At 41.6% G+C, this 15051-nt stretch overlaps 1 protein-coding gene across 1 annotated transcript in view; it reads left to right on the forward strand.

Annotated features, from left to right (window-relative positions):
* The window catches only part of FRAS1 (Fraser extracellular matrix complex subunit 1), a 535710-nt gene that overhangs the window by 427665 nt on the left and 92994 nt on the right, over positions 1 to 15051 (forward strand). The window contains exons 39-43 of the mRNA XM_010845896.1: positions 5245 to 5393; positions 5577 to 5739; positions 7316 to 7451; positions 11334 to 11524; positions 12734 to 12887. Of these exons, the coding sequence (XP_010844198.1) occupies positions 5245 to 5393; positions 5577 to 5739; positions 7316 to 7451; positions 11334 to 11524; positions 12734 to 12887 (793 nt within the window). The remainder of the gene's footprint in view (positions 1 to 5244; positions 5394 to 5576; positions 5740 to 7315; positions 7452 to 11333; positions 11525 to 12733; positions 12888 to 15051) is intronic.

A 15051-nucleotide genomic window follows, 5' to 3' on the forward strand; every position in this document is an offset into this window, starting at 1 on the left:
TTGCCATTTCCTTCTCCAGTGCATGAAAGTGAAAAGTGAAAGTGAAGTCACTCAGTCATGTCCGACTCTTCGAGACCCCATGGACTGCAGCCTACCAGGCTCCTCCATCCATGGGATTTTCCAGGCAAGGGTACTGGAGTGGGCTGGCCATTGCCTTCTCCATTTAAAAGCACTAGGAGATGCCATATTAATTGTAATATTTAGTATCAAAAAGATATCAATTCTCCAACAACATGATCTTTCCATTCAACTGAGTACTAGTCAAAAGTTCAGTGACCTTTTAATGATCTTGATAAGCTCATTCTATAATGTATCCATGCGTGCTAAGTCACTTCAGTCGTGTCTGGCTCTTTGCAACCCTATGGACTGTAGCCTGCCAGGCTCCTCTATCCATGGGATTCTCTAGGCAAGAATACTGGAGGGAGTTGCCATGCCCTCCTCCAGGGATCTTCCCAACCCAGGGATTGAAGGCACATCTCTTACGTCTCCTGCATTGGTAGGTGGATTCTTTACCACTTAGCACCACCTGGGAAGGTGTCTATAATGTTTAAAGAACAAACGGCCAAAATTCTGAAAATGAATGACAGGAGGGCAGGGGCTTGCCCTATCAGATATCAGGATTTGATATAAATGTGCACTATTAAAATCAATCCACACTGGTATACACTAGAGAGTCTAGAAACAGACATACTTAGGACTGTAAAGTAAAACAGATACAGCAAACCAGACTGGTGCAAATGGGAGAAACTATTTGAAACATGAATCTGCACAAATTATTATTCATATTAAAAAGAAAACAAGAACTTGTACTGCTGCCTCACACCCTAGACAGATATTAACTAGTAAATCAAGTCCTTAAATGTCATAAGTAAAATTGTACAATTCTTTGTAGGGTATAGGTGAATATTTTCATGATAATGGGAAAAGGAAGAATTTCTTAAACTACAAACAGAAAATGCTAACTATAAAGAAAAGATTGACAATTTGATTATATTAAAATTAAAATTGATGTTCTCCAAAACACACCATTAAAAAACAAAAAAAACTACTTACAAACTGGAAAAAGATATGTACAACACATAGAACCAAAGATAACAAAGAAAATATAAAGAATATCTGCCAATCAAGAAGAAAAAGATAATCCATTTGAAAAATGAACAGGAGACATGAGCAGGAATTTCAGAAGAGGAATCCATAGGGCCAGTAAAGATAAGAGACATTCACCTTTTTAGACATCAGGAAACGCAGGCAAAGACTGTCTGCTGGTTAGTACCAATTCAACTGGCAAAAATGTTAAAATATGAAAACGCCAAATGTCAGAGAGGAAATGGATCTACAGGAGATTCTTTTATGATGGAGCTGTAAATTAGAACAACCGCTCTGGGAAGGAATTTGACATTGTCTCGTAATGATGAATGCTCATGTTCCCTAACCATTCCTCTCCTGGATTCCTTTCCAAGGGAGACTTTCACAGGTACAAAAGATATGCACAAGAATATACACAAGGGTACTCACAGCAATGAAAGTGAAAGTCACTCAGTTGTGTCCAACTCTTTTGAGACCCCAGGGACTATACAGTCCATGGAATTCTCCAGGCCAGAATACTGGAGTGGGTAGCCTTTGTCTTCTCCAGGGGATCTTCCCAACCCAGGGATCGAACCCAGCTCTCCCCACATTGCAGGCAGATTCTTTACCAGCTGAGCCACAAGGAAGCCCAAGAATACTGGAGTAGGTAGCCTATCCCTTCTCCAGGGGAGCCTCCCAACCCAGGAATTGAACCAGGGTCTCCTGCATTGCAGATGGATTCTTTACCAACTGAGCTATCAGGGAAGCACTATTTGTAATAACAGTAACACTATTTTGTAGTAGCAAAAATATTGAAACAAGCCCAGTGTCTATCAGCATCAACAAATGGAATAACATAATTTGGAGCATACTTATTCTGTGGAATACTAGAGAACATTCAGAAGAGATGAACAATAGCTTCACAAAACAACATTCATGGATCTTGCAGTCAGTTCAGTTGCTCAGTCATGTCTGACTCTTCGTGACCCCATGGACTGCAGCACGCCAGGCTTCCCTATCCATCACCAACTCCCAGAGCATGCCCAAACTCATGTCCATCCAGTTGGTGATGCCATCCAACCATCTCATTCTCTGTGGTCCCCTTCTCCTCCTGCCTTCAATCTTTCCTAGCATCAGGGTCTTTTCTAAGGAGTCAGTTCTTCACATCAGGTGGCCAAAGTATTGGAGTTTCAGCTTCAGTATCAGTACTTCCAATGACCATTCAGGACTGATTTCCTTTAGGATTTACTGGTTTGATCTTGTAGTCCAAGTGACTTGCAAGAGTCTTCTCCAACACCACAGTTCAAAAGCATCAATTCTTTGGCATTCAGATTTCTTTATAGACCAACTGACACATCCATACATGACATCTGGAAAAACTATAGCTTTGACTAGACAGACCTTTATTGGCAAAGTAATGTCTCTGCTTTTTAATATGCTGTCTAGGTTTGTCATAGATTTTCTTCCAAAGAGCAAGTGCCTTTCAATTTCATGACTGCAGTCACCATCTCCAGTGATTTTGGAGCCCAAGAAAATAAATAAATTAATGGATCTTAGCTGTCTTCTACTGAGTGAAAAGAATATAAATCATGGATCATGAAACATAAAATCATGGATCTTAGCAGTCTATTGAGTGAAAAGAAAAAGAAATCCCACAAGAGGAGGGTCTAACTCCCTTTTCATACATTTTAAAAAATACTGCAACTACTTTACAGTAGTTTGCCAACAAAGATCTGTATAATCAAAGCTACGGCTTTCTTAGTAGCCACGTACGAATATGAGAGTTGGACTATAACTCTCACCCTTGAGTATCAATGAATTGATGCTTTCAAACTGTGGTGCTGGAGAAGACTCTTAAGAGTCCCTTGGACAGCAAGATCAAACCTGTCAATCCTAAAGGAAATCAATCCTGAATATTCATTCGAAGGACTGATGCTGAATCTCCAATACTTTGGCTACCTGATGTGAAGAGCCAACTCATTGGGAAAGACTCTGATACTGGGAAAGATTGAGGGCAGGCTGAGAAGGGGGTGACAGAGGATGACATGGTTGGAGGCATCACTAACTTAATGGACATGAGTTTGAGCAAACTCCGGGAGATAGTGAAGAACATGCTGCGGTCCATGGGATCACAAAGAACCCGACAGGACTGAGCGACTCAACAACAACAACTTTACAATAATATATCAAACTATTCCAAGAGATTCAAGGAAGTCAAAAAGCAAGATCCATGGTGTGATGGTAGAACCAGGGACAGGATGAAAGAGGGGCATAAAATGTTAATCATCAGAGTTCCCATCCTTGTGTTGAATGGTGTGTCAATAGATGTATAGATAATAAAAAAGAAAATGAAAAAGTGAATTAACACAAAAAGGGGAAGAAGGTCTTCGAGTAGAAAAATTACATAAAATCAAGGTCTATGTTCTTAAGAATTTTTCACCCACAGTATCTTGGATATCTCAAAGTAGTAAGTTTCTTTAAACGATGACAGCATTCAGAAAAAAATCCAGCTGATTTCACACTGTTTCAAACCCAGCAGTCACTTGAGATTTGAAAAATTATAATAAGTTGGGCCTGACATGAGATAAGCATTTCTTTGCCAAATTTGCCAATGTGGAATTTAGAAGCTGTTCATTCTCATCAAGAGCCAGGAGCTCTGTCCTTGTAGTTTATCACCATCTCAGAAGACAGTGCCTTAGAACACTTGGCTGTCTTTTAAAAATTCCCCCTCAGAGGCTACTCACAGTAATATTATAGCAAGTAGTCTTTTGGAAGCCTGCATGTTGTATTTGATAACCCATAAAGAAAAATAGAGAAACTTTTAAAGTATAAATTTAGGAGCTGCTTTCTGAAGTTTTACAGCTTCGATAAATTTGCTTTTCCTTCCTTGTTACTGTCAAGTGATGTGAGGAAATATGGAAAGTTCTATGATCTTGCCTTGAGGCTCTGAACTGCCAACTTAAAAAGGTCTCCAAGGATAGAAATGAGAGCTGACCAAAAGCTGCTCCCCCAGATCACCAGGCAGCTGTGCTCACATTTCTGATCTCCAACCTCAGCTAACTGTGCATCATAGCTATGCAAGTTTGCATGTGAAAGTATACTTGGTCATGCAATATTTATCTTCATTGTTGCTGGGGTGAAGTGTAGAGTGCCCTCATGTTCACAGCCAACTGGTCTAAAAGATGAATGACTCGGGATCTTTCCAAGAAGATGTTGCCTCCCTTCTAGATACTTCCAAAAATATCCTTGAAGAAAGAAGAAATTGTTAAGATATTCAATTATTGTCTTCAATTATTCTCCATGTAGAAACAGGAAGCCAATTTTATTTCTCAGTAAATAAACAGTGCAGAGGACAGGGAAATAAACAGTCTTCATTAGGATTGGGCATCTCAGGGGTTGAGCATGCATAGGCTTGGTCAGAATGAAATTCATAAGACTTCTTAAATTTTTCTGTTAAGGTAAAATTTTTTATTGTGTTGACTGCTCTTTAAAGTGAGTCCTTACCTTCCATTCTTTGTTAAACTGAATTTTAAATCATTGTTATCGTACGTTTTAGCATAGGGTCGCATAGTTGGACATGACTGAAGCAACTTAGCATGCATGCATGCGATGGAGAAGGAAATGGCAACCCACGCCAGTGTTCTTGCCTGGAAAATCCCAGGGACGGAGGAGCCTGGTGGGCTGCCGTCTATGGGGTCACACAGAGTCGGACATAACTGAAGCAACTTAGCAGCAGCAGCAGCAGTGGAGTTTTACCTATTTCCAAAAATTTTACCTTTTTCTAAAAAGCAAACTGTACTAAAAAACTCTAGAAGAAGCCTACAACTGTGTTTCTAGAAGAATGACTTATATTTCTGACCATGTTTTGTACTTCACTAGCTGCTTGTAATAAAAACAAAACTTTATGTGGCTCTTACAGTAACCACTGGGCTTGCTTTCTTTCTCTCTTTCTTTTATGCCCCATACTTAAAGTGCATTTCAAGCTATTATCTTGAGCTACTCTTCAAAGATGACTGTCAAAGAGACATTTTAGGAGGAATAAATAGTGAGATTTTCATGCAGTTTAACATGGTATTGCTTAAGGAGATTTAGCAGAAAAAGGAGCACCTGTAATCTTTACTGAAAATATGTCTTCCTGCAAATGTGCATTCATGTCTTGTATCATGTTTGCTTGATTAGGATGATTCTTCCTCCGACCCAGAGATCTGGATTCAGATAACTTCTCTGCCCATGTACGGTGCTCTCTTAAAAACCTCAGGACCTGAGGTGGAAGAACTCTCAGAGATTTCTAATTTCACAATGGAAGACATCAACAACAAGAAAATTAGGTATTATAACCACCTGGTACTACGCAGAATTTTTAAAATTGTATTAAAATATGTAAGCAACTAACTCATAGTTCCCGTGAAAGATTATGTTGCCTCTGGCCCCATTTTTAAACAGAGATTCAGTCGTCTGACTTGACCTGACAGTGTAGCTCATTCATTCCATTCTTCTCTTGACTTCTATAGGTATTCAGCCGCGTTTGAGACCGGTGGTCATCCAGTTACTGACAGCTTCCACTTCTCTGTCTCTGATATGGACCACAACCGTCTGGACAATCAGAAGTTTACCATCACCATCACGCCCATCAAGGATCCACCCCCAGTCATTGCTTTTGCTGACCTTATCACGGTAAGCAGTTCAGATCAATGAACGGTGGGCGCTGTAGAAAGCTGGAGTCTGCGCCCGTGTGAATGAAGGGTTTCTATCTAAACTGGCTGTCAGGTCCTCCCCCTCAACTATCTAAGCCATAGAATCAAGCTATTATGGCTTTCAATCATTAGTTTTTCAAAAAGGATGAAAATAATTAAATGCGTAAGATCAAATCATTATAACCACATTATTTAATTAGTCAACAAATATTTCTGTGCCAGACACAGATCTATCTGTGTACAGTATTTTGTATACTATGCTAGATGTGTATAGTAGTAGGAGTGTGGAGATGTATTTTTTGAGGTATTTATAGTCTAATGTTTGCAGCAACTAAAACATAGAAATATGGATAGTGTCCTGGGTCACATCTTAAATTGAGTTGATACTTACCTCAGTAAACAATATTGACAGTTCCTTGCTGTGTGGAGGGTGGGGGTCCATGTAATGTACCCCGATTATGAAGTTACCCGTACCCGAGTTCAAGTGCCAGTTCGGTTACTAGCTGACTGATCTTGGACCAATTATATAATCTTTCTTAGCCTCAGTTGCTTCATTTTTAAGGTGTTACTACTATTCCTATTACATAAAGGATTACTCTGATGGTGAATAAAATAGCATTAAAAAGCTCCAGTACAGAACTGGCCCACAGTAGGGATTCCATAAAAGTTAATTCACTTACTTATTCCACTCTATGTACATACCATAATGCCCCAAACTCAGGATTTCTGATTTTCTTGAGCAACTGAAAATTTGTAGAACTCAGTTGTTTCTGAATGGTTCTGATATTCCACCCATCTTTTCACATCCACAGTGGGGAAGCCGTTTGCACCGTCCCCATTCTCAGAGTCAGGGTGACCTTCCACTTTATAATTTGTAAATCTTTCTGTATTTAGCCAAGAGTCACTCAGAAGTCAAGTTGCATATCCAGGAGGCTACAAAAAACACTCGGCTCAGGTTGCAATGTTAGCATGCAAAACAGGGCGCGAAAGGAAAAAGGCAGCTGGAGCTACTGCTTTTACTTAAACCAATTTATTATTCTTTTTGACAGTAATGATAAGCACTAGCTTTCAGGTACGGTGAGCCCGGTCTTCCCTTACACCTTTAAGCATACGCTCTCACAGGATAAAGGGGACTTTATCTCTGGTGGGAACTCCTATAGGACAGGATGCACCCACAGTATCCAAGGGAGGACTGAATGGATCATCCTGAAGCTGCAGACTTTTGAACGTTGATGCGAAGGAAGGCAGTCCTCCTGACGTGCAGCTGTTCCAAGGTGGGTGATTAGAATGGGCCAGAGCTGCTTTATAACCAGATCCATCATGGAAGAAGCACAGCTTTGAAGGCAAACACGGACATCACTGCGTCTGAGCACGGCTCTGAGAGATGCTGAAGGATGGCCGGGCCCCAGAAGCTGGCTCATTCCTCATCTTGTCTGTAGAGATCTGCCTCCTCGAACTCATGGAAGGTCACCCCAGGCAGCAATTTTCGATTCAGTCCTTTTTTACTGCAGTCCGCGTAACCGCCCAAGGACTCTCTCCAATCTTTTCTTTCTTAGGTTGACGAGGGAGGGAGGACCCCACTCTCTTTTCACCATTTCTTCGCTGCTGCTGCTGAGGACAGTTTCCAGGAGGATGCCATCATTAAGCTAAGCGCCCTGCCCCAGTACGGCTGCATCGAGAACACGGGGACAGGTACCAGCCTGGCTGTAGAATTGTACCAGACCTGGAGAGAAGAGGCAGGTTGGCAGGGTGGAGGGGGGTCACTTCCTGCAATTAACCTGGACAAGGAGATCTGAAGAGGGGTGGAACCATTTCCAAGAAATGGAAGGAAGGTCTTGTTGACTCAACAAATATTGACTGAGCATTTCCTGTATGTGAAGCACTTTTTTAAGCACTGGGGATAGATCAGTAAGGGGCTTCCCTGGTGGCTCAGTGGTAAAGAATCTGCCTGCAGTGCAGAAGACACAGGAGACATGGGTTCGATCCCTGGGTTGGGAAGGTCCCCTGGAGGAGGGCATGGCAACCCATTCCAGTATTCTTGCCTGGAAAATCCCATGGACAGAGGAGCCTGGTGGGTTTCAGTCTATGCAGTTGCAAAGAGTTGGACACGACTGAAACTGCTGAGCATACACACATGTAGATCAGTAAACCAGACAGAAACCCTTACCTTTGTGGTGCCTTAGATCCTGGTGGGAGGAGACAGATAAGAAACCTAAGAAATGAGAAAATTGTGGAAGATGTTAGGAGGTCAATCAGTGCCATGGGGAAAACTAGAACAAGGGAAAAGTGCCAGCCATTAGGACAGAGGGGCTTGGGGATTGCACTTGAAATTGAATGTCAAGGAAATAAGATTGTCTGTTGTTTTATTGTGAGGCAGCTACTGTTTAGCTGAACCAGAGCTGACGTCTCAGCTTTTTCTAAATATATGACGTGAATTGAAATGCGTGCTTGTCTGTCTGTGACCCTCTCCTCCACCATCTGCCCTGGACCCAGTGCTCTTGGTGGTTATCACAGAGGAGGGAAGGAGAGAGGCGGGCACTGTCCACAGGCCCCTGTGTCCACAGTGACTGGCAGTTGAGACAGCTCCTGGCAGGTGACCGTACCGCCACCTCTGCTGGGAGGCTCCTGAGTGCTGGCGCTTGGCTCTAATTGGCGTGCAGCTCGCAGTTCCCACAGAGAGGCTATTGACTGAAGGTGTCTGTGGCCGGCGTGATGCCTGGGATTTGAGCCTAGTTTTACCAGAAACTCATTTAGCAGGGGTCATGTTTTCCAAGAGAAAACCTTGAGTCTTTTCCCCATCTTGCTTTGCAGCGTGTGCCCTTAGATTTGTTTGCTGCTGAGTTAGATTTGGTAAAGAATCCGCCTGCAATGTGGGAGACCTGGGTTCAATCCCTCGGTTGGGAAGATCCCCTGGAGAAAGGAAAGGCTACCCTCTCCAGTATTTGAGAGGCAGAGGATTATAAGAGGAATAAGACACAGCCCTGGACTCGTGCAGGAGACAGATACAAAGACTGATGTTATAATCATGAAACACCAGGACAGGGAAAGGAGCAAAGCACTGAGAAAGGATACAGGAAAGAGCAATTACTTTTGCCTGGGAAGGCAGGAATGTCTGAGGAAGGGTTAGTGGGAATTGCTGTAGGCGGAGGGAAAACGGTGTTTCTCACAGAAGAAAGAGCACAAGGGAGCACAAGCAAAAGTGGGGAATCAGAAAGGGATGGTTGCCCCCAGCCTTCTCTTCTCTCTGGGTGGTTTCTGATAAGGCTTTCTAACACTGTTTTATGTTAAGAACACCCAGGCCTGATCTCCTTTAGAATGGACTGGTTGGATCTCCTTGCAGTCCAAGGGACTCTCAAGAGTCTTCTCCAACACCACAGTTCAAAAGCATCAATTCTTCGGCACTCAGCTTTCTTCACAGTCCAACTCTCACATCCATATATGGGAAGTAAGGAAAAGACATTCAGGGGGGCAAATCATTGTCCTAACACACATCATGTAAGGTCCCATCCTTTGCTTCGTGGGCTTTCAGAATGGAGTCTCATTTTATACATATGAAACTAGCTACCTAGATTCAGAGTCCAGCTGACCAAAAGGACATCTTTTTAAAAACATTAGAAGAAGAATCTTTTAAGTTCACACTAGCACAAGAACAGAATAGTCATATTGTTCAGTATAAAATCTAACAGCATGGAACCTACATTCCTTTAGTACCAGCACAACTAGTGAAAGTAGCTCAGTCATGTCTTATTCTTTGCAACCCCATGGACTATACAAGCCATGGTATTCTCCAGGCCAGAATACTGGAGTGGGTAGCCTTTCCCTTCTCCAGGGCATCTTCCCAACCCAGGGATCAAACTCAGGTCTCCCGCATTGCAGGCAGATTCTTTACCAGCTGAGCCACAAGGGAAGCTCAAGAATACTGAAGTGGGTAGCTTATCCCTTCTCCAGGGGATCTTCCCGACCCAGAAATCGAACCAGGGTCTCCTGCATTGCAGGCGGGTTGAACAACTGAGCTAGTATGGAGGGTGGTGTACAACTAGGGCCCGCCTTAATTACCTGTTGGGCATCGCTGTGCTCCAGCACAGTGCAGTAACAGATGTTCATGATACAGCCTCCACACATCAAGAACTATTTAATTTGCACATAGTATATTCTATTGAAGAAGGCGAGGAAGCTCATTAATAAGAATGGTTTACATGAAAAAATAGAAGGTGCAGTTTTAAGAATCAAAAGGATTGATGCTTAAAGCTTCAGTGACAGATTCACTTGTTGAATAGCTTGTTTTCTAATGATAGAATGTCATTCTATTTGAATACATTTTTAGGCTTCACTTACTTAGTGTATTTTTTACCCAAATAAAGATGCCATATTTCTTATATTTATAGTGATAAATAGAAAGAGAAAATTAAACTTTTAAGGAATTATAGCAATTCCTTTTGGAAACTCTAAACTGTGTGCCCTAGGGGTTATCAGGTCACTAATCATTTAGACTCCTCTATGCTTCTAGTACCCAGAGGAATCAAATCTGAGGGGTAAAATTTAAGAAAATTCACGTCACTGAAAAAAAGAACATTTGTCTTGAATTCTTGTCACAAACAAATTGTAAATAAAACGTTTTCATTCCTACTCTTTCAATTTGGAGGTCAACAAAAAATGACCCTGTCTGTCTGCGACTAGGAGGTCAGTGGCCTTTTAATATATGACCTCATCTTTGCAAAAATCATGGAAGAGCGAAACAGAAAGTGTTATTGTTTTCAGATCTTCTATCTACACTTTTCTTTGTTGATGTGTATCTAGGGAGTGTTTGAAGATACAGGGGTTTCTTTTTTCTCCTCTTTTTAGAAGAAAATGTAACCATTTAAAATCAATCATTTGGAGAGATTTAGTCCAAATAAGAGGCAAGTCATCCAGCATTTAGACAGTGCTTATTCTTTCCCTTGGCCTTTGGGGTTGGAATGAAAAGAAGAGATAAGCAGCACTTTCCATGAAACTCTGAATAATACCTGAGCATCTCAGTACCTGAACTACACCTGAGCTCTGGACGGTCCCTGAACATCACAGTGACCCTACTGTACCATCCCAGGGGCTGAGCACTAGCCCATGAGGTTACTAGAGGTTTCTTAAGGACCTGAATTGTCAAATGAAAACATGCTTAAGGAGATATTTCTTAGATTTAAAGATATACAGTTCACCCTTTCTTGTGTAGAGAAAAAAGCTTCCTCTTGCAAAATGGTTTTGAAATTGTCTAAAGTGTAAAACTTTTACTCCTATATCAATATTTGCCCCATGACTTATTTTGTCAAATATTTCTAACAAAACAACCACTGATTCTGTGCTCTATTAATTAATAGCATTCTGAGTACTTTCATACATGCTACTCATTTGAGTACCGTTTATTGATGAGAAATAATGGGGAAACTGGGGTCCCACCCAAGTCTTCAAATTCCATTCTCCCACCTTTATTCTCAAACTTGTTTTCATCTTTTGTTGATAGTGCTGTCATGCTTTCTGGTTCAGCTCAGAAAGCAGGAATTTATGGATCAAGATAAAAGTTCCCTCTTGCTGTTGGTGCAGGTGATCGGTTTGGCCCTGGAACTACCAGTGACCTAGAGGCATCGTTCCCTATTCAAGATGTCCTGGAAAACTACATTTACTACTTTCAGAGTGTTCATGAAAGCATTGAACCAACCCACGATATTTTCAGTTTTTATGTAAGTGATGGAAACAGTCGATCAGAAGTCCACAGCATCAACATCACCATTGAGGTAAAGATTCTGGAAGCTGGAAAAGTTGGGCCTTTGACCACAATATCCCACCATTAGATAGGTTCAAAAGAACTCAAAAACAAATAAAATTGAGTTGGATCTTCAGTTTTAGAGGTCAGTTTAAAAAACATAACCCTGACCTTTAGGAAACTTGTAGAATTAAGGCTGACATTTGGAGATGGTATGACTTGGAAATCTGAATTTCCATTTCAGGATGAAATCTATCTGGTCTGTGTGAAGACACTTTGTTCTCACAGACAGAAAAAACTTGCTAGCCTCACATGAGATGAAAAGTAACATATGCTTATTTTTCCCTGCAATTATTGTATGTAGTTCTATGTGCAAACTTGCTTTTTCTAACATTTTAGTGCATTTGTTCATCACACTGTAACATTAAAGAAATGTGTTCCCTGATGCTGTATATATTCTCTTTTGAGCAACTACATAAGCTTGCAAGGAGAGAGAGAGATAAAAGATAAAACTCAGAATGGAATACCCTCTGCCTTGAAAAAACAAAGCATGGCGCTCTCAGCACCCTTGGGGGGCAAGGGTGGAGGGGAGCTGACTTCTGCTGGGGCTGGTCAGGCAGACAGTTTAAATACCTGCACTTTCAAATATGTGTCCTCTATCATAGGTTCTAAGACAGCTATGATTTTTAAAAATGTGCCCTTTTATCCCCCCAGTACACTTGTACTTGTCTAACCACATGTCCATACTTCTGGCATCTGGAAAATGCCGTCATCGTACCCATGGAGAATGCTTGAGATTTCTGTAGCATGTCCATCAAGGGGATATCTGGTTTATGTGATCTGCTCAGCTTTCAACGTAACAATTTTGAGTGAGAATTAAAGACAGTGACATGTTAGATGCAAACTATATACATAAAATAAACAATAAGGATTTACTGTCTAGTACAAAAAACTATGTTCAATATCTTGTAATGCCCTATAATGGAAAATAATCTCAAAAAATATATAACTGAACTGCTTTGGTATACACCTGAAGCTAACACAATATTGTTAATCAACTATATTTCAATAAAAATACAATAACAACAACAACAATAATAATAAGAGGTGATGACACATTAAATGCTATTTCAGTGGTGAAAGTTGATGTGATGATGTTACTGTCTTTGAATAGTGTGCGCTCTTTTTTTCTTCTTAAACCAGTATCTGTGTGAGACCTAATATTTTATGCTTTAATCAGAGGAAGAATGACGAGCCTCCCAGAATGACCTTGAGGCCCCTTGGCGTGCAGCTGAGCTCAGGAGTGGTGATAAGCAATTCTTCTTTGAGCCTGCAAGACCTGGACACTCCAGATAATGAGCTGATTTTTGTATTGACAAAAAAGCCTGGCCACGGTAGGACATAACCGCTATGGGAAGCTTCTTAATTGAGGTGCTCGATGGGTTATTAGAATAAACACGTAGATTTCAGCTGATCATTCCTCTACCTTCCTGGTGTATAGTCCATTCATTGCATCAAGGTATAATCAAATTCACAGCCAGTTTATATTCTTTGGGGTCACCATAGCCTGGTTGTTCTAAAAGCCTGACTCCTGGGTAATTGGTGTCTCTGAAATTCAATTTCAGCTGTTTTCTTGCTTTCCTATGTAGCCTCAGGCAGAACAAGTTTTCAGAATCTGCACATCCTCTTCTTGGAGGGGGTATCATTGCTTGATCATCCTGGGCTATTTCATACAAAGAACAGAATAGCCACCTTGTAATTAATTACAAAAGGTGTTCATTTCAGGTTAGAGGCATGGTAGGTAATCTTTATGAGCTCATTTGTTTTGCAAAGAAAGCACTTTTCCTGATTAAACTAGAGGTTTAAAACACCACCAAGGTAATCTCCTACCTACTTCCTTTCTAAGTGCCACCTACCTAGTATTAGCTAAAGCTCTGCAATTTTCATCTCCTAAGTGGTGGCTTGGTGGCCTAATGGCTATTGACCTTTTACAGATGAAACTATCCTGTTGATGGAGAGTTCACCAGAGAAGCTGTTGGTCATTACATTTTAGCTTGCCTCCATCCACTTTGACTGGAGAAGGCAATGGCACCCCACTCCAGTACTCTTGCCTGGAAAATCCCATGGGCAGAGGAGCCTGGTAGGCTGCAGTCCATGGGGTCGTGAAGAGTCGGACACGACTGAGCGGCTTCATTTTCACTTTCCACTTTCCACTTTCATGCATTGGAGAAGGCAATGGCAACCCACTCCAGTGTTCTTGCCTGGAGAATCCCAAGGATGGTGGAGCCTGGTGGGCTGCCGTCTATGGGGTCGCACAGAGTCGGACACGACTGAAGCGACTTAGTAGTGGTAGTATCCACTTTCACTTTCTTTAATGAAACACTGGGTTTCATTGCATACACATGACCCTTGAAAATAGGATAATATGCCTCAGCCCAAGGATGCTTAGTGTCTTTCTGAACATAAATGGAGTTTAAAATAAATTCCTCTGTCTTATCCCAGACGCCTCAGGAGGAAGGCAGCAAGTGGAGAGTGCTACTTTCGCCCTACAGAAGGGGAAAATGAGGCTTAGATAATGAAGTGAGTTTGAATTCATGGAGAGAGATTTGATTCCTAAGCCACTGTATTTCCATATCCATCTGTGTCCCCTTAAGAGATTTTTAATCTGGAAAAGTGGAACTTTATCTTTATTTGGAGATGAGGTCATCAAGCATCACCCTGTGCTTTTGTATAAAATTTTGACTTGTTGGTTACTTATGCATGTGCAATCAACACTTCCAAGGGGCTTGGCGTTCTACCCAGGCTCAAAGTTGACAAAATTAGATAATGTTTAGTGCCATATTGTTTTAGTGCCATATTTGCTCTACCAGATGACACCACCCTTATGGCAGAAAGTGAAGAGGAACTCAAAAGCCTCTTGATGAAAGTGAAAGTGGAGAGTGAAAAAGTTGGCTTAAAGCTCAACATTCAGAAAACGAAGATCATGGGATCTGGTCCCACCACTTCATGGGAAATAGATGGGGAAACAGTGGAAACAGTGGCTGACTTTATTTTTCTGGGCTCCAAAATCACTGCAGATGGTGACTGCAGCCATGAAATTAAAAGACGCTTACTCCTTGGAAGGAAGGTTATGACCAACCTAGATAGCATATTCAAAAGCAGAGACACTACTTTGCCAACGAAGGTCCATCTAGTCAAGGCTATGGTTTTTCCTGTGGTCATATATGGATGTGAGAGTTGGACTGTGAAGAAGGCTGAGCGCCGAAGAATTGATGCTTTTGAACTGTGGTGTTGGAGAAGACTCTTGAGAGTCCCTTGGACTGCAAGATCCAACCAGTCCATTCTAAAGGAGATCAGTCCTGGGTGTTCTTTGTAAGGAATGATGCTAAAGCTGAAACTCCAGTACTTTGGCCACCTCATGCGAAGAGTTGAGTCATTGGAAAATACTCTGATCCTGGGAGGGATTGGGGGCAGGAGGAGAAGGGGACGACAGAGGATGAGATGGCTGGATGTCATCACTGACTCGATGAACGTGAGTCTGGGTGAACTCTGGGAGTT

The sequence above is a fragment of the Bison bison genome, unplaced genomic scaffold (genome assembly GCF_000754665.1).
Source record: "Bison bison bison isolate TAMUID 2011002044 unplaced genomic scaffold, Bison_UMD1.0 scf7180017864228, whole genome shotgun sequence".
In the NCBI taxonomy this organism is placed as follows: Eukaryota; Metazoa; Chordata; class Mammalia; order Artiodactyla; family Bovidae; genus Bison; species Bison bison.